This window comes from Diceros bicornis, chromosome 21 (genome assembly GCF_020826845.1).
Source record: "Diceros bicornis minor isolate mBicDic1 chromosome 21, mDicBic1.mat.cur, whole genome shotgun sequence".
Lineage (NCBI taxonomy): Eukaryota > Metazoa > Chordata > Mammalia > Perissodactyla > Rhinocerotidae > Diceros > Diceros bicornis.
The window spans coordinates 26,905,272-26,930,808 of NC_080760.1; the positions used below are offsets into that span (position 1 = coordinate 26,905,272).

Consider the following 25,537-nt stretch of genomic DNA (forward strand, 5'->3'; position numbering starts at 1 on the left):
TTATTTCATTGGAGGATAAAACATTTATTTAAATGGAGACACTAATCTTTATTTTCATCATGCTGAAGTGTGTGGTTACAAACAATTTCCAATGAAACACTATATATAATAAGCAAAAAATAAGTTAATACATTGTAAACTTACATACAGTTTCATCAATTAACAGGTTTAAGAACAAACAAGCCATTTTAAGACTTTGGAGCTACATTTAGTAAAAATTGCAAACACTCAAACCTTATCAATCCCAAGTAAGACATTAAAGAGCTAGTCAAGACTTCTTCAAACCAATGACACAAATACGTTTTTATTTTTGGTTACAGTCCCCTGCGATGCACAAGACCACTGGAATGCTGGAACAATTACACGTTTTAAAACGGCACAAAGCAAAGCAAGGAGATAACATGCCAGCCTTACAGAAGCTGTCTGGAAAGTGCAAACCTTGCATTTTCTCTTCCTGAACCACTAGGATAAGAACGGGTACCTCAGACGACACGGCAGGGTCACGAGCATGCTTTCTATACCACACTGCTGGGACATTTACTTGAACCAGGTCTCCATGCCTTTGAAGATACCTCCGGTTTTAAACAGTGAACAGGCTTCAACTAAATATAGTGCAAATCAAATACCGAGGAGCAAAACGACAGAATAGAGACCGCCATAGGTTGACCTGCTGTTTCTCCACCTGGCACAACGCCACACGGGACAGATTGGCACACGGAAACAACAACTTCTATTTAGGTTTTGATGTGGAAGGCGGTGCGGCGGAGCGAATGCAGGGCGACCACACAGCAGCCCCGGAGCAAGGCTCCGATGTTGTAGACGGGATCTGTGCCCCCTCTCTGAGTACTGAACGCCCACAGAACGGTGGGGACCACAGGGGCAGCCACAGCCAGGAGATCCACCAGGAAACTGCTGCTCCAGTACTGCCTCCCGACGGCCCCCCGGGACAGCCGGATGATGCCATCCAACCTTTCTTCCGTGGAGACTGCGAAATCCAGCTCTCTCATGAGGCGGTTTTCTTGAGCTTCCGTATCCACCGTGGTGTGTGGGGTCTCCACAGGAGACAAAAGGATGGCTGAGTTTGGATTCCTTGGAGTTAAATCAACCACTAATGCAGAGATGGGTTCCGGGAAGCTTTCTGTCGAGTCAGCCACAGACTCATCAGGGGATGCTGAGCTCGAGGGACAGGGCTCCTGGAGCTTGAGCACATACTGAATGAGCTCCGAGACTGCAGGGCTGTAGGGTACCACGTCGGTCTGCACGGCTTGCTCCACCACCACACTGCCCTCCTCCTGACCCACCGCCATGGGGAGCATCTCAAGGACCTTTGCCCCAGGGGTGGAATGAAGGAGCTCCAGGTCACCAGCCCCTGTGGTGGTGGCTGTCACCATCTCATCAAACAAACCTGTGCCGTCGGCCAAGCCATCTCCCACCAGCAGCTCGCTGTCGGCCCCTTCCTCTACGCTCTGCTCTTCCAGAGACAGCCCATCTGCCATCTTACCAAAAGGGGTGTTTAGGGTTAAGCTTTTTTCGGGGGAATCACACGGAAAGTCTAAACACAATTCATCCCTCAGAGAGCCACTGTGTGCCATCTCCATGCTCTGAAGTAGAGACTCCAACTTCTTGTTTTGAATGTTTATGTCCACAAAATATTTCTGAATGCCTTTATCTTTATCAGCCAAGTTGGTCCTCATAGTTTCGATGACCTGTTTGAGCTGTTTAATCTCTTTCCTGGCTTCCTTGAGGGCCAGCTGGGCCTCCACCCGGTGGCACTCTTCCTCAATCCAGTCTTCTCTCATGCGGGCCAGCTGGGACTTCAGCTCCACAATTTCCGTTTCCCTAGAGTGAGAAGACAAGCGCGGTTAAGAAAAACGTTGACTCTGAACCAGGCAGCAAGCAATTCTGACACACGGCCAGGAGCCCACGCTTTTCCACTTGAAACAGAGACGTTAAATCAGCTTTGAAATTCTCTTCCTGGGCAGGTATTAGCCACGAACCTCCCCCCCCTTGACTGTAAAATAGCTAAACTAATGATAGTAACTAGAATCAGAACAAAAAACGCTATGCTGTTTTTTTCTTTTTGAGTGCTCACTATCTGTCGGACATTGCACTAAGTACTTTACAAGCGTTATCCTCTACTCAATACTTAATATTTGAAATTTTATTATCAGAACACATTAGAGTCTTTTAGCCTGCTTTTATCTCCATAGCCTACCCTTTTGTATGTCTACAGTTTGTGGAAGGAAAGTCCATCTCACTTTTAAATACCTATCAAAGACAGAAGGTAGACTGATAAATTTTACCCTGGCAAAATTGTTCTGGTCATATTCCAATGATAATTAAAAACACTTTTTAATCATAACAATGCTACATGTTTCAAGGACTTTGTGAAAAGTTGATCATGCTATCTCCTCTCAGAGATGATGATATTGGATCCATCACACACTGAAGAGAATCTCATTTTCTCAGTGGATATGAAGTTCAGGTAGGATCCTGATATGTGTGAAGAGATGTTGTTAGTATGGCTTCTTTACTTAGGCTCGAATATTCTCCAGTTTCCCTGCCTCCCCAAACCTCCCTCCCATGACTGCTCAAACCCTCCCATAGACTCCTCAAATCAGACTTCCAGAAAGTAGGGTCTGACTCACCCTCACAGCCACCCTAGTCAGAGCTCTGCTTGTCTATCTCAAAATGTTCCAGGGGAAAACCATCAAGCAGAAAATCTGGCTGGCCGCAAGACGTCAAAGGTCTTTTCTCTCTGAGATAAGATCTCTTGAGCATGGGCTGTTCTGTTTTGTTTTGTTTTGTTTTTTTACCTTAACACTTGGCCAAGAATAACGAACCTCTTCCTTCAGCACAGAAATAGCCCGCGGGAATCACAATGCACACGGCCATCCACTCTCTCCCAGAGATAAACAGGGCTTAATCGAGGCCCAGTGTGTGTGACCCATTCTGCTGGGAGTACAGGATTGTTCCTGCAAGTGTTCTTGAGATTTAAAAATAGTGACACACACACTCAACTCTTCATGTCAAAGCTGTACACACTCAGAAAAAGCAGAGGGTCTCCCTGTAACCTCAGAGGGTCCCCTGAACTCCTGAAACAGCCAAATCACGTGGGATTATGAAATGGCTCTTTTCAGAGGCTGATTTAAGGAATCTGACAAAAATTAAGTGAAATCATGTTTCTTCTTTTCTATTTTTCTATAACGTGGGTTCATATTTCACTTATGGAGAAAGAAACCGTCCTAAACCACAGCGTGCAGGGAAGGCGCTCCACCTTTCATGAAGTCGGCGCTCAGACTCCTTCAGCTTGGTCTTCAGGTGTCTCACGGTCACCTCTTTCTGCTGCAGAGGAGTCAAATACTGCTCTGGATTTGGGGGTTTGACACCATGGTTTTCACCACAGGACATGTACCTTCCAGACCGCCTGAAACAATCCAAGTAATGAATTGTTACTCTCTCTATAAAAAGAAAAGCTAAGGCACAGCTAACAGCTTGAGAAGGAAGGGCAGCTGTGTGTTGGGGTCTTAAACCTCAATAATGTGACCTCACTTCGGAAGGGGGACTGTAACATAGCTGCTGATCTCAGGACTGTTCATTACTTGGAAGACTGGCAAGGCGGGGTGTTTGTGGAGGGGGTGGGGACAGTGGGGAGGGAGGATTTTCTACGGCTTAGGAGTGATCTCACACAAAATAATGCCCAATTGTCCACGGGCTGCCTGTCAGTCCAGAGCCACATGCTGTTATATTAAACAACAATGAGTGGGGGCAGGCGGGAGGGAAGGGTGGGAGTGAGATGACCTAACTTTCCACACAAGGCGCTACTGCCTCAAGATCCTGATTGTTATTAGCTGAAGCCAAACTGTTCTGAAATCAATCCTTGGCGTGAGTGTGCTGATCTGGTGGAAAATTGCCTCCTTCTGAAGAGAAAAGGGCTACTCTACCCTCACCAGAGCATGTTTTGTGAGAGAGGCGCCCAGTGTTCTCCAAAACTTTCCCAGCTGGAATCCTGGCCCCTCTCTGGCCCGGCCAGGAGCTGGGCATCCCCGCTGTAAGAGAGCTGACTAAGGAGAACAGGACGCCCAGAAGGAAGAAGACTGAAGGAGGAGGGCTGGTAGCTCCTTCCCCAACTCTGGACCAATCCAAGCCACTATGCTCGCCCTGCTCCCCTTGAGCCTGCACTCCATCCAGGACGGCCTATGTCCAGTTTCCAACCCTCCAGACCCCCTGTCGTGGCCCGTTTGGATGTGTATTTCTTCTTTCTACCCCCCTTAACCCCACTGGGACTACTTAATTCCTTCAGATCTCATTTCAATTTCACTTCGTCAGGGAGGCCTCCTCTGATCCCTCCAGACTGAGCTGGAGCCTCTCCCGACCTTTTACAAACACATATAGCAACAGGTACTTGCAGCATAATCTTAACATGTTTTTGTCATTAGATGACTAACGTGTTTCTTCTCTGGGCGGGAAGCACAGGGACCATGTCTGCTGTTCACGCTCTATTCCCAGCGCTTTCCCTAGTCCCTGGCACAATGTGCCAATAAACATCTGGTGTCTGAATGAATGAATGAACACATGAACGCTTCTTCCCTGTTCGGAGGGAAAGGCGGAGGACCCTCCGACTGCCGCTGTGCCATTTTCCTCCCTATCCACTCACTACGTGGCTTGCTGCACCTTAATAGAAATTGTGGCTCACATTCCCTCTACAGCCCTTGAAGGATTAGCTTAGTGTGGGAAAGGAAAGAGAAATGTCTTATTGCAGAATAAGGCAGGGGATCAAGAGGTGCGTAACTTGTTTTTGTTTTTTAAAGAAAGGCTTACAAAGTAGTACAAACTAAACCACAAATTGGGAGATGACCAGCACTCACCTCATGATTGGGCTGCAGTCACTTCCCTTGTAGGAGCCCGAGTTGCTGCTACTTGGGGAAGAAGGTGCATAACTGGGATGGACGTTCACGGGACTCAGCTGATTTCTGCACAGCATGGACAGAAGGTCCTTTTCCCGGGGGGACGGTGGACTGTTGCCAGACTTGTATGAGGAAGCTCCATTACTCCGCCCATGGGGACCTCGACTGGGAGAAAAGCAAGGAAAATGTTAAAATCTTAGGGCTACCGGCATCCAAATGCTAATGCTTTATTCCTTTATAAAGCTACTTACTACTAAGGAAATCTAATTTACAGAGTTGAAAGGGGCAAAATAATTATTAGTGCAAACTGTCCTTCTGAGCAGCCTTCTTCCCGCCTGCCCGATATTTTCTCTCCTCGTGTCATCAGCACAGGCAACCTCTTCCTCTGCTGTTCTTTCAGACTGTTTCTGACCATAAGGCTTGTTTTGGATTAAACCCAACTGCCTGCTAAGAACACAACCCATGTAAAATATTGATCTGGTTTAGGTTCATTTTGAAGATGTGGTTTTTGTTCCAGTACACCTGTTTCAGTTTAAAAATACTTGGGTTTGGTTTATGTTGGGATAAGAAAATTAGGGTGTTTCATTTGGAGGATGGGGGAGAAGGAGGTGGCCCATGAAGAATGAGGAGAAAATAGGACAGATAAACATAGTGCACATAATGTATCAATCTATAATTTTAACCACCTGTTTTTTTCTTTTCTTTCTATCCCCAATGACTCAGCACAACCTTTATCCCTTAACTGCTGAAATGTTCTAACAGCCCCCTCTTCATTTCCCAGCCTCTTATTTTGTCCCCTCCAGCAAGGAGGCTGACCCTGTGGCTGGAGTGGTCTTTCTAAAATGGAATTTGAATATCACCGCCCTCCTCAAAGCCATTCAATGACTCCCCACTGCCTCCAGAATAAAGGCCAGACTCCTTCACATGGCCCACAGGTCCAATCCCACTACCTGGTCCAACCCGTCCTCTGCCACCCCTCCCACTTCCCTCCAAATGCCAGCATTCCAAACGACTTACAGTTTCCTGACGATCCATGCTCTCCATCATCTTTATACTTTTGAATTTATCATTTTCTCTGCCTAGAATGTTCTCCTTCTGCTCGCTACCCTAAGACGCAGGATACTTCCTACTTCGAGACTGATGGGAACCAACTCCAATAAGCCTTCTCTGGATTCTTCCTTCCCTAGGCCGATGTAGGTGCCGCTCCTTGGTTCTCCCTAATACTCTGTGCAAACTTCCATCCTGGGACTTTTCACACCGCATCACAGCTGTATACGTCTTTCCTGCTAGACTACGGCATTCTGAGGGCAGGAACACAGCCTGTTCTTTTACATCCCCACGACTTCCTGGCACATGCCAGGTTTTCCCTAAATGAGTGCAAAATGAACAAACTGGGTTTGGGTCCTGGCACTGCCACTGACTTGAACTTAGGCAAGTAAGCCATTTAATATGTGAGGATATATAATAACCTTTCCTGCCTCCTTCCTCACAGGGTTGATGAGAAAATCAAACCCAAGAATGCAGGTGAGTGCATTTGATAAGCTGTTAAGGGCAATTCAACTGCAGAGTATAATTACAGGATAAACTTGTTTGGATTTCCCTGTTAATCTAGTTCCAGAGATTTGACACCCACTAGTGTAAGGAAGCATCTTGAGAATGTTGAAATTACTTAAATAGGATAACAGTCCTATGTCAGGAGTATTTCTTGACGACATTACAAGAAAACAAAAGGGAACAAGATACCTTTCATACAGCAGTACTGCTTTTTGACAATCCTCTCTTTACAATTTTATTTTATTTTTTTGTGAGGAAGATCAGCCCTGTTCTAACATCTGCCAATCCTCCTATTTTCTTTTTTTTTTGTGCTGAGGAAGACTGGCCCTGGGCTACCATCCGTGCCCATCTTCCTCCACTTTACATGGGACGCCGCCACAGCATGGCTTGCCAAGCCGTGCGTCAGTGTGTGCCCGGGATCCGAACTGGCGAACCCCGGGCTGCTGCAGCAGAGCGCACGCACTTAACCACTTGCGCCACCAGGCTAGCCCCTGCAATTTTAATTATAGCTGTATCCAACCAACACATCTCGACGAGAAACATGTGTAAATGTAAATGTGAGCATGCGTGTGGGTAGACTTGGCTCCAAAATCATAGTTACTTATTTAAAATCAAATACAATTTCAGCTAGCTGTCAACCCAGTAAATCACACATAAATGAAACATCATCAAATTCTAAAGTTAAAAAGTTCTTTTCTTTTGAAATCATCCAAATAGATTCTGCTTCCTTTTCCTGAGAAGGGGACACTTTATACGGAACAGATGGGCTGATGGCTTTGTGACAAACCAGCTTCCGCAGCCCAGTGGTGGGGAGGACTCCACGAGAACTGAAAAGAACATGTACTCTGGCTTGGATTCACTTCTCCATGCTTCACTTCTAAGTCTGGCACCAACCGGCCTGACTATTTCTTAATGTGACTATGAGAAATATGGAGGATTAACCATTACAAGTTAGGAGAGAAAGTAAAGAGCTATCCTAACTCTGACCTGGTTAGAGTTAACCTTCACTGAGGACCATCTGTGACCCTACCTCTGTTCCAGATGCCTTATGACCCTTGTTTCACTTAATTATGACCATCATGCTATAAAGCTGGTAGAATTATTACCTCCCTTTCACATTATGTGAAGTACATAAAGTACTCAGTAAAGTACTCAGTGAAGTGAAGTAACTGAGGCTCAGGGGAAAAAACTGGTCCCAGAACACACAGCTAAAGTGGGATTTAAATCCAGGTCTTTTATCTCTCCAAAAACGTCTCCTACTTCACATAAACGGAATATACTGTTTTAGGCTTGTAAACAGGTATGTTAGGTACCGGTTATGTATGTGGTTATTACCTTGTGAATTCACCACCGACTTCTTCAGTGTGGTACATGCACTAAGATACAGATTAAGTTAGATGAGGATTTTGTAAGGACTCATCTGCTATACAAAATAAACACTTTTCAAGCTATTAAACATTACTAAAGTACAATCAAGTCTTCAAATATATTTCAGGAAATGAGTTATTAGACTACTTGTAATAGCTAACTTTAAAAAAAATAAACTACATGCTTAAAAGTATCAGTTCTGTTCCTTATATTTAGTTTAGTTTAAATGCTAACATATATGGATACAAAATCATCATGGATAAACCATTTTCAAAGGAGAAGCCAGAATTCCATGTTGGTCATGGACGTGAACAGGCAAACCCGATGCTCCCCTCCTCAGCCCACCCCAAATCCCTAGATCTGGTGGACAAGAAGAATGCAGTGCTCAGAGGAGACAGAATTCTGCTGACCCCGCCCGCTTCCGCACACCTGAAGACAGTAAATGGAAAGCGAGAGAAAGACGTGAAGAAGGGAATCTCACAAGGGCCCACGTGAATTCCTATTCCCCAGCCACTGCCCTTTACTTCAGGTCACATTACTGTCACCATCATCATCAGCATCATCAGCATCACCATGATTATTGTTATGGGCTGAACCGTGTCTCCCTAAATTCATACGTTGAAGCTCTAACCCTCAGTACTTAAGAATGTGACTCTATTTGGAAACAGGACTTTAAAAAAGGTATTTAAGTTAAAATGAGACATTAGGGTAGGCCCTAATCCAATTTGACTACTGTCTTTCAAGAAGAGAAATCTGGACACAGACAAGCACAGGGAAAAGTCTAAACGGAAAAACAGGGACAAGACAGCCACCTACAAGGAGAGGAGAGAGACCTCAGAGAAGCCAATCCTGCCGACACCTTGATCTCGGACTAATAGCCTCTAGAAGTGTGAGAAAGCAAATTTCTGTTGTTTAAGCCACCCAGTGGTAAGTCTGTGGTACTTTGTTATGGCAGCCTGAGCCAACTAATATGATGATGATTACCACATTCATCACCACCACCACCACCACCATCACCAGCAGCAGCAGCAGCATGCCCAATAGTACTACTTTCACCACTACTGACTAAAACAACCATTTATTGACCCTTTTACTAAGTTCTGGGCACTGTGTTAAGCACTCATATATATCAGCTCATTTAACTCAGTGAAGTAGATGCCATTATTACCCCATTTTCCAGAACAGGAAACTGAGGCTCGGGGCGCCGGGTCTTGCACCTAGTAAATGATGGAAGCTACCTCAAGCCCAAGTCTGTCTGACTCCAAATCCCATGCATATTTTTTCTTCTCACTTCTATCTGCCTCCGATCAGATTAGGGTTTTAATTTAAGTAAGAGAATTCCTCAGAAATATCAGCAGAGTTGGCCTTTCTATAAGAAGAGATCATTGGTAAATCTTTAAAGTTTTATTTTTAAAATCACCTGTCAAAAATATTCTCACCAACTCCACCTGTCCCTCATTTCTCCCACCCCTTCACCAAATGTTCCCGCTAGCCTTCCTCCCAGGAGCTAATTCTCCACTGAGAAAACTCCTTTATTACAGGAGAAACGAGCCAACGAAAAGGATCACAAATTATTACAGTTAGCTGTGGATACCTGGCCCATCTAGAGTCGTCCTCAATGCATGGTCCTGTAGAACACACAGATTACGTGAAATGCCCAAGATATTCCAACACCGCAATCTACTGATGGTACTCTGTGCCTGGGTCAGATAAAAAAGACTGAGGGAAACGGATAAAACATGGCCAATTTCAGTTTTCCATCTATTAAGCATATATCTGATTTGCACAGAATTATATTGAGCTACTTTACGTTTAACATATCAATTTTCAATCACTTAGAGAAAGCATGGATTCCAGACTAGGATATTTTCTCTAAGTCACTCAGTATTCTTGACATTACCTTGGAATTTAAACACAAACACAAATTTCTTTGAAATGCTTCATAAAATTGGCTTGCTCGTCAGGCCATTTCTTTTTTCTTTTACCTCTCTGTTCTTGGATACCTGGTACCATGGGTATGTGCTAATTTCTTGAATGGGTTAGATAAATGGTTTATTCTCAGAGCAAGCCACATCTGATTTATAGTCATGTATAATTATACATATTTATATATACATATAGGACTGTGTATAGTCAGAGTCTTGTAGAGAATGTTTATAGTCACGTCCTCTGATCCCAGAGGCACTTTATTTCCAAAATAGATGGTGTTTGGGGATAAAACAATTTTGCTCTTTCACTGTGGACTTCACGCTTTTGTTACAGGTTTGTCTGGCTTCAGCTTTGTTTATAACAATAAAACTGCATTGGGGGTCTGTCTCAGGTCCCCTTCTAAACATCAGCCAAACCTCCTGCTCATCCAAGAGAAATGGGAAATAGTTGCTTGCTGAGTCCTGGAAATGTAAGTTTCAGAAATGCCAGTTTTCATTTTTAAGAAACTGAACAGGTTTTCTTTAGGCAAGGACCTTAAAAATCATGTAGTCCAACCCCCTTTTTATAGATGTGGACACTGTGGCCCAGGACAGTCCAGTGACTTGCCAGAGTCTAGAGACAAATCGTCCCCAGGCATCTGTGTGGCCCACTCCATTGCTCTGTTCAGGCTGGCTCAGAGCTCACCTCATCAGAGAGGCTTCCCAGAACCAGCCCATCTAAAATACACCACACATCCCATCACTCTCTACATTCTTTCCCTGTGTGTTTTTAAAATAATTATATTATTTATATATTATTGTCTTTCTTTCCCTGCGAAAATGAATATAACTTTCCCAGAGTTTTGTTTACGGCCATATCTCCAGAACCTGCCTCATAGTAGATGCTCAATAAATACTTGTTGAATGAATAAATAAAGCCACTGATGGTAGCAGAGAATCCTGTGGCATACAACCAGTCCCACCAAACGTGAACAGTGGCTCCATTTCCCCACAGTCCTGCTCTCCCCCAATCCAAACAGCATCAATGGCGAACATTTGTTGGTGCTTGCTATCTCCCAGCACTGACCCCACACTTTACCTGTATTAACTAATTTAATCCTAACAATAAACCCTACGAGGTGGGTATGACTATAGCCCTATTTTACAGATGAGGAAACTGAGGTATAGAGAAGTTACTATTAACCAACTTGCTCTGGACCACACAGCCTGTTGGGGGTGGAGCTGGCATCCAAACCAAGGCAGCCTGGCTCCAGAGCCCACATACTTAGCTATTCTGCTCTACTGCCACTTTCCGTGGCGGCCACCCATGCCTATAACTTTATACTTTCTTCACTCCTTCCTTAAGCGAGCACTGGGGCGGGGGTGGGGCACAGGGTCACTACGCTTCTTTCACAAGGACAAAAAAGAGGAAGCTCAGGTAGAGGAGAGAAAGGGTGCAGTCAGAGTCTCCACGGCTCAGAGATGATGGACGTGAAAGGGAGGCAGCGGGGGAAGTGGGAGACTACTAGCTCCATATCCAGGTGAGTGCATACGCGAGTGAGGGAACGAGACGGAGGAGTGGACACAGGGCCAGGGACTGGATGGACGCAGCCATGGCTGGACAAACAGGCCAAGCCACGTGACCACAGCAGGGAAAAGTACCAATTTCAAATCACTGTAAACAAGAAACAAAATCCACTCGCTAACAATAAAATACGAACAGACAGTCATCCAGGGGGTTCTAGAGAAACAGAAAGCACAGGTGAGTCACCTGTGTAAAGCATCTGAACAATTCCAGAGCAGGAGACAGTGCCTACTTGCGTGAAAAAGAGGAGCGCTTGCTTCCCGCAGCAGACATATGGACCTCAGGAGCGGAAATGCTGCCCGTGCTGCTCGAGGAGCTAAAATCGGCTTCACTACCTGAAAAACAACAGGGGAGAGAGAAGCGTGAGGGAAAGGAAACCTGAGAACACGCTGGCCAGCCCCTGCCTTGCGAGGTCCCTGGCGCCTGCGTTTGCACACACGCCGTAACTCAGCAAGTGGCGAGATTCCAGCGCTTCCAGGCTCTCAGTGTTTTCCTCCAAGCAGACAGAGGAGGCGCAAACACAAGCACATCACTTCATAAACACAGCTTAGGAGCACAGCAAGGCTGGTTTCCTAAAGGTGCCGGTTTTCCAGCAGACTATCAACAGGGACCCAGGCGAGGGGAGAAATGCACGCCTCTCCCCGTGTCAGGCGCGCCCTCAACATGGGCGTGCTGGCCCCAAGTTTAAGCAGCATGAAAAGCATACTTGTCAGTCCAAAAGTAGTTTTTCCAAGACAGTTTATCTTTGGGCTTTTGTAGTCCGCTAGCCATACTTGAATTGGGCACGTTAGCGTCTGGAGATAATCAACCAGCCAGAAGCATCAGGAAGAAAGCCTGGGCTCCAGATAAATGCTGGAACCGGCACTATCTGATTATTGACTCTCTCGGACTGCAGCTACCGTTATTCTATAAAGAACAGAACCTTAACAAAAAGCAGGAAGTGAACACTTCCAAACAGAATGAAACAAGTTTGCGGTGACAGTGATGGAACCTGTGAATTATACTGAAATTTGGAATTTGAGTTTTGGGGGGGGTGGAAGGATTACCCATTAGTTTACAGAGATCACAGTACATTTTGAGTAGAGGCTAGAGTTCAGTATGTAATTAGAAACATGCTGCGTGGTACAGTAATTAATACAAATTTATTTTTAACAAAAAACCCATAGTTCTGAAAGAGTAATAATGGAAATATTTCATGGGTTGCCTGGGGAAGTGAAAGAGAGTGGAAGAGGCAAGAAAGAACAATGGGATGAAGAAAAAGAGGATCTTTTTTTTAAAAAGATGAAATTCTATATGCTTTTGGAAAATAAATCTATGTATACGATTTTATTTGACCTTGTCTCTCAACTACTACAACACAATTTGTGACTCTTCTGGTCTAGAACCCCGAGTCAGCTCACATTTCTGAGTTGAGGAAAATAAGAATGATCTAAATTTCTTGAGTTTCTAACAAGCAGTGAACAATAATTATCATCATCATCATCATAACTATTTATTGAGTGCCTACTGCATTCCAGGCCCTGCAGGAGACACCTTCTATTCTTTTGTTAATCTTGACAACTTTGTAAGGCAGATATTAATCTCACTATTCTACTATTGAGGAAACCAAAGCCGATCTGCCCAAAGCCTGTGGGCAATGAATCCCATCCAGAACCAAATCCCTAGGCTACTTCTACGATACCACATGGCGTCCTCAGGAAGGCAGTGGGTTCCAGAAGAGGTTCCTGAATAAACTATACACTACCATCTCCCTCTCAGTCAAGATGAGCCACAGGTACAAGATGCGGCCAGACCTGCCCACTGGTGAACAGATCTTCTCACTCATGGGTCATATTAGTTTGGCTAGAGGGGTAGGTAGCCAATGGTAGAGAGAGAAAAATCCCTTCTCCGCCTTCTAGGATCTCTCAAGAAGTTCAGCCTCTTCTGGGAAAGAGATCAAGAATGACCCCTTAGCACAGATGACAGCGGTGAATCCCAGCTCCCAGCAGAATTCTGGGAAGATCAGAGTGGCGACTGATCAGGACTGAGACCAGCTATTCATTCTGAATTTCAGAGACTTTGTCTAATGACGTAATGAACTCCTACAAGCTCCCTGAACTTAATTAGTTGCCTCTGAGTAATGCGCTGGCTAAACTGTAGCATTTTACAATCTCAAGGATTAATGATTGCTAGTCCTCACAACCTAATTCAACCAGCCTTGTCTGCTAGTAAATTACCAGGTTGGTGATTAAACGATAAAGGCAGACGATTCTAAAAAATAGATTTTGTGGTTGCAGCCACCAGGTTTGAGACATCATTTTCTAATGTAAAATTATTACGCTGAAACACCCAATTGCCATTCCTTAAAAGATGTACAAAAACTCATCAATTATAACTCACCTGCCTGCATAAAGACGGAAATCATAGAACCGAAACAGACGAGTGCTGAATATCCATTGTTACCTCATGATGCCTTTGATCTGTGGTAATTATGTACTCTGAACTGAAGGGACAACTTTGTTCTACATGACCGCTACTGGAACTCGATATATTGACTCTTACGTATGCGCAGGGCCAAGGTCACTGGTTCCTCTGCTTTTCTAACTTATCTCCAGCACATCTGAGAGAGCTGAGAAGACTCATTCCGGGTACCCAGCAGCTGCGTTCAGGACTCTGAGTAATATGCTAGTGAAAAGTGTACAGGCTACTTCCCAACTATTTCAGTTTCTGATTTTAAAAAATATAAACTATTTCCAGTTTGTTTAATGCAATGTCAATTCAATGCACTCTTTTTAAGGGCTACACAGAAAAGTCAATTTGACTACATCGTCTGATACACTCTCTCCGTTTACTAAGCAAAATAACTAAGAGGAAGGCGGGAGACCTGACAACTCCCCATTTATCTATTAGCTGGCAACAAAGATACAAGGAAGGAGAGGCACTCAATTTGTTTCCCTTACACAGTGGATGCAACTAGGCTGTTGTGGGTGCTGTAGTTCAATGGCCTTTGGGGTTACTAAAATCATACAAAGAGAGTCCCTAACCTAAAATATGAGCCAGGCAGCCCGGGGTTCAAATCCCATCTCTAAGGCCTACTAGATGGAGGCCTTTAGGCACGTTACTTCACCTCTTTGTGCCTCAGTTTCTTAATCTCTGAAATGGAGATAATAATCATAGCACCTGCCTCATAGGGTTATTGTAAGCAATGAATATACATCTATCTATCTTAGAAAAACACCGGGTCTGTTGTAAGCTCTCAATAAACGTTAGCTGTTATTATTATTCTGCAGGGGTTAAAAGGACAACTTTTATTATACTATACATTTCCTTCGTAGAAAATAGCAATGATCTGGAGGAAAAAATGTAGTCTGTAATTCCATCACCAAAAAAATAACTGCAGTCAACCTTTGGGTATACAACGATTCAGCATTCATACTTAATACATTATCATGTAACCTAATTGTTGTTCTTTTGCTATGTGAATTTCGTTTTATTAAATCAATAAATATGTAGGCTATGTCTAATTTTTCTGTTATGAGTAACAAACACTATGTGCCAGAAACCATCCGAAGCATCTTTTACATATTAACTCATTTATTTCTCATGACAGCACAGACCCTACGAGCTAGGGACAATCATCAGTCCCTTTTACAGGTAAGGCAGAGAAGCTGAGTGACACACGAGGTGACAAAACTAATGAGGGGAGCCAAGACTGGAACCCAGGCTATTTGACCCCATGTTCTTAAATGTAGGCCTAACGTTCAACAGATATCCTTGGGTGTACAAATTTATATACTTGTCTGCTTATTTCTTTAGAATAAATTCCTAAAAGTAGAAGTTTTAAAAGGATATGCTCAATTTAAAGACTTTTAATACATATTCCATAGGGATTTTTTGGATGGCATTAGCCTAAAGCAGTTTTGTGGTCAAGGTGTTTGTTTGCCCCCATCTGCTTATGTGCAGACACCTGATTGGTAAATCTCTGACACCACAGGAAATACTTTGACAAAGCATGGGAAACGGTATTTGGCCATTGAAGAACTGTGCTTGAAAAGCTGAAGGGAATTTAAAAATATGCATATCCAAGTCATCCTCATCAATACTGTCTTCGTTCCTTATCAATATTGTCTTCGATCAGCTGCTTCCGGGATTCCAGGACTGAACAGGGAGGATGAACTTGACGGCCTTTAAGATATCTTGTGGCACCAATGTCTTGGTGACTATGCATCCTGCAGGGGAAGACATTTCCCAACCATCAAGAAGCCATGCTCACTGGCCTCCAGGAGCTCTGGTGGTTTTTCACTTGGTAGGATTGCTGGATTCTCTTGAGAGGTGTTAACTTTTGTTAATAACGTTAGGATAATAATAAGCATTCTGTGCATGTGGTGGTAAGGCTGGAAATTAGAGAAGGAAGGAAAAACAGAAACAAAAGGAGTATGTGCAAAAACTGCTAGCCCAAGGCATTTTTTTAAAACACTGCCTGCGCTCTGGTCTCTTAGGATGTTATTATTTTTGCCTGCTTTCAGGAGACTGCAGAGTCCTCAACACATCAGAACACTGCGGGACTCTGAGAACAGAGCAATCCTGCTGTCTACTAAGCTGTATTAAGCCATTCTAACCACCAACTGAAGCAACCCCAAACCTTCCTTTATCCTTTGTCACCACAAAGCTATCAAATTAATTCAGTTTGACCATCTATATCCCCACCTCAAATAGAGGCAGCAAATTAAAAAAGAAAAAACACAAAAAACAGTCCCCCAGCCCTCCATCCTCCCATCCCCTCTCCCCACACACAGATACATGGATCTTTTATTTAAAGGTCTCAAGGGAGAAGAGAGGAGCCATTTTCACTGAAGCCAAGCAGAGCTATTTAGGAGCAGCTGGAGCAGTGGACACATGTAATTACAGAAGACACTATTAAAAGAAGCTACTCTAAAGTAGATTCAGTAGAACTCTTAGCTGCAAAGCTTTGGGGGGCCCAGCCAACGAATCCAAGAAATGCTTCGCAGCCTAAAAAGGATTTTTGTTTCAGTTTTGCAAACTATTCCCTGAAGCCCCTACAGGTGATCATCTCTGCAAGGGAATATTTGATCAAAAGATCAATCAGTATATATTATATAAATATATATACAGGTTTTCTTGCATTTCAGAAGTCTTTCTGAAAAACTGTAAATATCATTCCCATTTATATCATAATTTGAGAAAGGATTCATCTTCATTATGAATGATGTTTGGCGGATGGAGCTGCCATAAACTTAAAAGCATATACATATAAACATTTAAAAACAAAAGGGAAGTTCAAATTTAAAGTATTTAGAAGTGAATAATTTTGTACTGATAAATATAACTACATAAAAATAAAACTGCTTATGGGAAAACAGCAAAGTCAAAGACAAATAATAAACTGAAAGAAAATATTTACAACATGATAGACAAAGGGCTAATCTCCTTAATTTACCAAAATCTCATACCAATTTTAAAAAAGAAAACCTAACAGAAAAATGGGCAAAAGACATGAACAGGCAGACAGCAGACAAATAAAGAAAAACAAATGACCAATATACATGAAAAGCCACACTCTCACATCATAACATTAAAAATGTAAATGAAAACAAGGAGATTTTTTTCATCTATCAGACTGGCAAAAAATTCAAAAAATCAAAGTTTGATAATACTGGTTCTGTCAAGATCTCGGGGAAAAACACTCCGATAAGAGTTAGTGAGATTGTGAGTTGATACAACATGTATAAAAAAGGAAACCGTACTGCTAGGAATTTATTCTGCACATTAACATCCAAAAAGACAACCTAATTGTCCATTAATAACAACTGGTTAAGTCGGGTGGTATAGCAACGTAGGAGAATACCCTGCAATCGTGAAAAGGAGGACATGAACCTGTGTGTGCTGAAGTGAAAAGATCCAGAAGACCTGTTATTAGATAAGAAAAACCAGATGCAGAATAGTGGGTGTGGCATATCTGCTTGCATGTAAATAAATCTTTAAATAATACACAAACTGCTATATGCATAGAACATTTTTCCTGAGGGATAAAAAGAGATTGGTTAATAGTGGTTTCCCTTGGGAATGGGACAACGGAGCTATAAAGAGACTCTCATTTTCATTTTCTATCTTTCTGAGCCATTTGGCTTTTCTAACCATGTGCTTATTACTATTATAAAAAAATACAAATAGGAGTACAGTGCAAGTATGGGCAATTGGTTTTTTCTTTAAAAAATCTGAATGTTTTTAAAGGAAAAATCATTTTATAATAAAAGTAATCGTACCATATAACGTAGTATGAAGAGGGCTTTGGAGTCAAGCCACTTGAGTTTGAATCATGGCTCTTCTACTAACTCTGTGGAGCCTTGGGCAAGTTATTTACCCTCTCTCTGCCTTAGTTTCCTCATCTGTAAAACGGGGATGAGGATATTAATAGCAAGTATCGCTAAGGGATTGTGGGAATTAGGTGAAACATGCAAAGCAATTAGAATGGTGCCTGGCACAGAGCAACTACTCAGTATATGCTAGCTATTATTATTTCTGGCTAGCACTACTGGTACAGTAGCTGGAAGCCCAGAAGAGGGTCTTCAAACATCTTTCCCTTAACAAGCCTCACAATAGGAAACGACTTACCCCACTTAAATCATACATGTTTAAATCACTCTTTACAAAGGGTCGTTTTCCCTCAATCATTCTTCACTGGAGAGCATGTTTCTATTTTTTACCGTGTGTGTGTGTGTGTGTGTGTGTGTTTGTGTGTGTACACAACAGAGTATGTCTAAACATTCGAGGTCCTAAAACAAACTCCCCATGGCCTCTTCCAAAAATCTCTAGTGTTGCTTCTAGGTTAGAACCCTGCCTTCAGAAAGCCACAGGGAAAATGCACATAGGTTTACAACAGCTGTCTTCTTAGCAGAGGCCAGTCCCCTGAGCCAGGTAGCTCTGAAGGTCTGAGAAAGGGAGGGAGGAAGTGTGGGAGAGGAGGCCCAACAGGACAGAAAGGGTCAAGGACAATTCCACCTCGTTCACTCCTTTACCTTGGGCTGGCTGACCTACCTATTTTGGCAAAAATACAGGCAATCCACCTGCTACCAAGAAAGTGGATGAAAAACATGATAAACAAAGAGGGTGTAAAGAAACTTCTATAAAGCAGGAGGGGGCCGGCCCCGTGGCTTAGTGGTTGAGTGCGCACGCTCCACTGCTGGCGGCCCGGGTTTGGATCCCGGGCGTGCACCGACACACTGCTTCTCCGGCCATGCTGGGGTCGCGTCCCACATACAGCAACTAGAAGGATGTGCAACTATGACATACAACTATCTACTGGGGCTTTGGGAAAATAAAAATAGAAAGCAGGAGGAAGAGAAAATTCTGACCAGGACAAAAACCTTATTAATTTCTCACAGGAACCCAGGATACATCTAGTCTCTCTCTGCTTCACCCCCAGCAAAAATTAAAACTATGCATTGGCCAACCTTAATACAGGGAAGGAGAATGGGTGCTATTTGGCTTTGTGAATGACCATCCAACCTCCCTTGGCCTGCTCTCATTAGTAACAAGTAAATACAGGTAATTTACCATCGATGGCCAAAAGAAGAATGTTAGAGAAGCCATCAACTGATTCAACCCAAGGCCAACGAGATGCCTCTGGTGTCCTCCAGCACCACTGCCATGCACTACCCAGCATCACCAGAAAGGGGTGCCAGCTGCAAATTCATGCACCAACAAGCTCTACCTACAGAAGGCGCTATAAAGCCTGGCTCCACCTTTCACTAGCTATGTGTTCTCAGCCAAACGTTTTTAACCTCTCTAAGCCTTAGTTTCCTTATTTACGGATATATGTATATACACATATATATGTATATATATATTTTTTAAGGTTAATTTATTGTTTAACAGAAATTTATTGAGCGTCTGCCATGTGTCATGTGTCAGGCCCTGTTCTAGGTGGGATGATTCCCACCTTGCTGTTGTGAAGTTGAAATGAATGAAAAGTGAAATGCTTGGAAAGTGCTTGACATGCTCATAAATGTTATCCTATAATTATTAATAATGCAATGATTCCTAAACCTTCCTGTGCATAAGGATCACCTGGGAAGTTGAATAATGGTGCAGATTTCTGGGCAACACTCACAGAAATTTCAGTTATGAAGGTCTGGGGGAACCCAGGAATCTGCATTTTAAGTAATTACCGTGGATGATTGTGCAGCAGGTGGTCATGGACCACATTGTGAGGAGGAGCTCCAAAGATAAAGTGCATACGGAATCTCTTTCCAGGTCTGGTCAAATTGCTTTCTTCAATGGGAAGTGGAAGGTGAGTGAGCAGAAGTTAAGGTGCACAGACCACCACCAAGAGGAGTTAGTTCAAGGGCAAAGTACACAGGAGAGAAGAGTTGAACATACAGAGTGACCTGTCCCCTCACAACTCTCCAGAAGCACTTTCTGGGCTAAATGCATTCTCAGAGGATTGGAAGGGGAGATGGGGACATAGAGAAGGCACAGGCTGTTCAAAACCAGGCCAGTGCCAGCCAAACTCAAGTGCACTTGTAAAGCTAGTAGGATACTTAGCAGTTGATCCATGGTTTGAAGTCCTCATGATCCTGTTTTAAAGAGGAGGGGCTGACCAGTTTGGAGTTGGGGGGTGTCAACACCATTCAGCAATCCAGCATACTCTCCATTTGGGTTATCCCATCAGCCCTAACCTGATGCCTTTGGTGTGGTCAATGTGTCCATGGGTGACAAACTGAATGGTACCAAAGGAACCACACAAGCATGTATTGTCTCCCACAATGAATTAGCATCAGTCAAGAACTCTACGGCAGGTGGGCTCGAGGCTGCCTTCCACTGAACAGATCTGGGAAGGGTCGCATCCATAGTGGCCATGAACTTCATCCTTATTATCTTGGGGGCCTGGTAATAACGAGTACAAATCCTCCCTGGAGATTTTTCCAGACTCTAACCTGTTCCTTACCTTTGATTTCTTGTCAAATTTACTGAACTGAACTGGATTTCTGCCTCTTTAAAGAAGCTAGCTGGAGAGCCTGCTGCTTCTATTTCAGGAGAAGTGTTTATGCAGTGTTCACCAAAATGAGGTGCCTGCCCTCCGTGTCTGGCAGGAAAACCTAAATCAGAGAAAAGCAGCCCTCGAGGTGGTGGTGGTGGGTTCGGAGGAGGGGTGTCACTACGGTGGAGTTAACAGAGGAGGAAGGAGGAAATGAAGGGGTGGGAGAGAGAAATGGGGACCGACATGCCACCAACACCAAAATGCCAAGGCACAGCCAGGACTGACATCTGTGATTTTAAGTCCTGAATATAAGGGAGAAGGAAAGGACGGGTCTTTTTTGAAGTCACTTTGTCTTCCACTCTCCTCGGTGAGGTGGTGCTGTCTGTCTTTCTAGGAAAAAGACGACATCATTTACATCTCGCTGCAGAGACATGAGACTCTAAAACAGCGTGTGTGTGTGTGTGTGTGTGTGTGTGTGTGTGTGTTTTTAACCTCATTTCTGTCCTTCAGCACAGTGTTTTTAATTGACTCTTAAGACCTAACAGCCTTAACTGCCTCCCTTCATCCTCGTCACCGCCTTGTCACAGCCTCCAGGGCAACCGCACAGTGTCTGCTCTCCACTCACAGGTGCCTGTCCACCCTCTGCAGCAGCACCGGGAGCCACAGTCGACACTGCAGTCGCGTCTCACACCTGGCTCACGCCCTTGACTTTCTCCACAGCACTCACCCTCCCCTTCACGCCACTGAACCTGTCTGCCAGCAGAGGTACCTCACCGGACCTTGTCAGCGCTCGGCCACGCTCCACCTGTAACATTCTGACGGCCTTTCACCTTGGTTCATGAATGATCTATCTCCTCTCTCTTTCTCTCCTGCATTTTCAATCTCCATGAAGTTGTTTTTCTTTGCTTTTTACGAGATAACATGGTTTGGTAGCCTTAGTTACTGGCTGTGTGACCTTGGGAAAGGCACTTAGACTCTCTGTGACTCACTTTCTTCTATGAAAGGAGAATGATAATATTATCTATCTCATAGAGTTGTTGTAAGGATTATGCAAGTTAATATATGTAAAGCATGTAAAAAGTGGTGCCTGGCACTCAGTAAGCACTTTAAAATATTGCTATTATTTTTATTTTTCTTCTCATGATCAACCTCTCTGAACCACATGTGGGTCCCAACACACGTGAGGCCAAAATCAGAGAGAAGGACTTGGAGCAGGGATGAGGAAGGGAGGTGAGGCTGTCTCACGGGTATGAATGGCAAGCAAGGATTGAAAACAAGCATGAAAATATACAAAGAGAAGATGGTTCTGACAGAGGATAGTCAAGATTCCTCCTCCTCCCTTTAGATTATAAATCAACAAGTAAATCCTCAGACCTGGGCTGTATTGACTGAACTCTCCAATATCATGGGAAAGCCTAAAGCATATTAAACAATAGAGAGCTAACCACTGAACCTTCCCATAGGGTCTGTGGGTCACAAATAACGCACCGTGGGAGACAACATCTCCACAAGTGTGAGACTTCATTGGTTCATATTTGTATGTCCCACAGCTCTTTGCACACCTCAAAAATGTACAGTTGAGACAGGCTGATCCTGCCCTCAGAAAAAGGCAAACGTCTTAGAAGGGACATAAATTAGGTGCTAAAAGAGGTCAACAAAGGGAAATACTATTTCCTGCTGGAAGGATTAAGATTCCATGGAGGAGGCTCACTGAACTAGCTAGTTTTTGAAACTAATCACGACTATTCCAGACTGTAGCATGAAGAGCCGTGAAGACAGGCGTCTGGGGTGAAGGGAACAGCGTATGGAGAGAGTAGTACTGGACGAAGGAGAAGCAACAGCAGAGAATGAGGCAATAAAGGCAATTTAGAGGCAGGCTAGTTTAAAATCCTTCTAAGCCACAGGCCCCAAAGTTTGTGACTGGCAAAGTTCTAAGCTTCTCATACTGGACACAAGGGTCTTTATTTTCTAAAATTCCTACCTTTGCTTCTCTGAGAAAACATATAAATGTGTTACCTTTCTCTGAAAACTGGATATCAAAGAAAAGGAAGCACATGTTTTTCCTACCCCAGTGATACACAGCCATAATGGTGTCTGAAGTGACTACCGACAATCTTCAAGGGTCTACAATACTCTCCCTAGTGAACTCCATTTATAAGCTGGACCGACTGAGATGAGAGATGGGAGAAAGTGGCAAAGACTTCAGGTCTTATGTTGCTGTGTGGAAACCAAGCATGCACCTAGGGAGTGACATTTCAATATTTTCTCTGCAACCCAGAAAGCTATTTTCTCATCCCACCTCTTTCAATGTACGTCTCAGATGCACAAAATTGGAATCAAATTCCTTAGTTCTTGACACACTCTCATTATTGGTCCAAGCAAGACTATCTTTATTTCTTTACTGACTGGTTTGTTTATGTATTTATGTTTTTGTTTATTTCTTTTCATTTGATATTATAATAGATAAACCACTACCCATCACAAAAACTAGAACATTGATGCTAACTTACATCTACCTCCTCATTCTATCCCCTTCACCACCTCCTTTCTTTCATTTTTACAAAGAATTCTCACATCTCTATGTATTCCTAAAAAGTATATTTTCTTTTGTATTCTGTTTTACCTGTTTTTCACTTTTTAATAAACAGGTTATCATGATATATATAATTTGGGAGGACAATTTTCACTCAAAATTATATTGCTAAAATTCTCCATATAGTTGTAGTGCATTTATTTGACTGCTATGTAATATTCCATTGTATGACTTATACTGTAATTTATTTCTTCACTCTCCTGATAAGAAAATGAGTTGGGTTTATTCCAGTTGCTTATCTAGCTAGATTTTCCATTCTGATAAACATCTATTCGCATTTCCAGAGGCACAAGTCTCCCTAAGAAAAAAAAGCCAAAAGAGTAAATCCACTTTTATGTAATGTATTCTGTAGGCAAAAAGAAATGTTCTGTGAATCATTTCCCTCTCATTGTTATGGAGAATCAAGAGTTAAAAGCAACTAGAATCTCTGCTTTATCCCAGCCCAATTTTAGGACCCAACATGCTTAAGGTGACCATTCATCCTAGATCATTCTGACTAGTCTTAAAAGATAAGAATTACCTGATGTCCTCTGGGTTTTGCTTGGGTCACTCCATGACCTTGCCCCTTAGCCTTGGCAATGAGATCAGCCCATGAACTTGAGAGGCTGACCCAGAGTTACTGGATTATGCATATAACCTCGAGGAAGGAGAAAACCCTTGTCCCAGGTTGGGGAGGAAGGGAGGTGGCTGGCTTCCTTGAGAGTATGTGCTGGTGCCCAGAACTTGGTTCAGCACCTAGTTCCAAGGTCAAACGCTGGGTCTGAGTCAGACGTCAGGGAAATACCTGGTTTTAAACCAGGCCCCATTGTTTTGGAGAAGGGGAAGCAACTGTGTAAAAGTCTCTATACTAGAAAGCAATTGTCCTGCTTTAGAAACGTTAAAGCCAAAGTAAAGATTTCTGTCTTTTGATTTTCATCTAAGCATCTATGTTAGAGCTGATATTCTGTCACTTCAAAGTGTCTTTGTGAAGTTAAATAACTAGGTTTGCAGAGCAGGTCAGGTAATTTTAGGGTAGATTTTAAACCATCCTCTGCTCCTAAATTCACCAACCATTCTTCTCACTCCTCTAAGACCATCGTTCTCAAAGTGTGGTCCCAAGCCAGCAGCAACAGCATCACCTGGGGACTTGTTAGAAATGCAGATTCTCAGACCCCACCCCGGACCTCCTGAGTCCGCAACTCAGAGGCAGGAGTGGGGCCCAGTAATCCGGTTGTAACAAGCTCTTCAGGTATCTGAACATTGAAGTTTGAGAACAACTGCTCCAAGACACTCTTTGACTGGGATCCCTCATAGAGCAGCTTCCCGAGTGGCTGCCTCTGAGAAACAGAGCAGCAGGCTTGACTGTGATTTAACATATAGCTGCACACCATGGTACCCATTCTGGCAATCATTTTTACACATTTCACATTCGAAATGAGTCAATTTCTTCATTACCTGGCATAAATCGGAGTGTTACTAACCATGCTTCATGGAACTGACAACACATATTTAACAGCTGTGGTTAAGAGCAGGCTCTAGCATCAATGGGTTCCGAGTTCAAATATCTGATCTTTCATTTAATGGCAGTGTAACCTCAGACAATCGCTTACCCTTCTCTACACCTCACTTTCCTCGCTCCAAAAAGGGATCAAAAGAGGCCTATCACAAGGGATCCTGTAAGAATTAAATGACACAATGGGGACTATTGCAAGTGTGCGGCAAATACTCATCATTAGTATTACTGGCCTACTTACCCATATGTTTGGTAGGCGTTGCTAAACACTAAGTTTCTCTAAGCATCCTTGCACATGGGCGTCATAAATGTGTTTAAGTACTGTGACAAAAAACAAGGTGAAGTGTTTATTACATGACTAAACTCTAACATGAGTGATAGATTTATTACCCATTACCTAGCTTCTCTCAGTAATGATCAGAAATGACTTCCTCACACGCTGTTCAAAGCACTTTACATCTATTCTCATTTAATCCTCACATCAAGCCTATGAGACAGGTACAATTTTATTTCCATTTTCCAGATGCGAGAAGGAAGGAACACGTAACTTGTTTGAGGTCACATAGCTCGTGAACGGTGAAGCTAGGATTGGAAGCCAGGCGTATCAGCTTGAGAAATATCACAATAATAAACGCGTCAAAATATGCCTTCAACACTGAGAACGCACACCCGCGTGAAACTTCAAGAGTTGGGGAAATTTTGTTTTCCCCATAAATGTTTGCTTGCTTGCTCTTGCAGAGGGCGTACTGAAATCTTCGAAAATTCATTTACAAACAGTTTGCAGCAGGGGTCTTAACAAGATTATCATCACTCTGCTCTGCTCTGCATCCCTTACTGAGAGCGAACAATTAGTGAACACAGACCACGCTAGCAAGGAGACTGCTCTTTTTTTAGCACATTAACCCTCCGGGCTGAGCCATTCACCTATTTTCAACAGAGATAATAGGACTGAATCTTCATTCTTAAATGAAAAGTTAACATATTGTGAGTACACTTAAAAGAAGTATTGCCATTTAAAACACCTAACAGAAAGGGGTCTCTCATGGTACAGTCTGAGGACCACTTGCATCAGTGTCACCTGGACTATTTGCTGAAAATACAGATTCTCCACCGAAACCCCAGATCTGCCGACAGAGATTTCTTCAAGTTAT

General features: G+C 43.2%; 1 protein-coding gene across 4 annotated transcripts in view; it reads right to left on the bottom strand.

The window, feature by feature from the left end:
• The window catches only part of SYBU (syntabulin), a 107,065-nt gene continuing 81,528 nt past the window's right edge, over positions 1 to 25,537 (bottom strand). For 3 of the 4 annotated variants that reach the window (XM_058564807.1, XM_058564806.1, XM_058564805.1), the window contains exons 5-8: positions 11,554 to 11,656; positions 4,869 to 5,072; positions 3,278 to 3,427; positions 1 to 1,839 (exon numbers count right to left, since the gene is read on the bottom strand). In XM_058564807.1, the coding sequence (XP_058420790.1) occupies positions 735 to 1,839; positions 3,278 to 3,427; positions 4,869 to 5,072; positions 11,554 to 11,656 (1,562 nt within the window). In that variant the 3' untranslated portion in view covers positions 1 to 734. The remainder of the gene's footprint in view (positions 1,840 to 3,277; positions 3,428 to 4,868; positions 5,073 to 11,553; positions 11,657 to 25,537) is intronic. The other variant, XM_058564808.1, reaches the window with a different exon arrangement.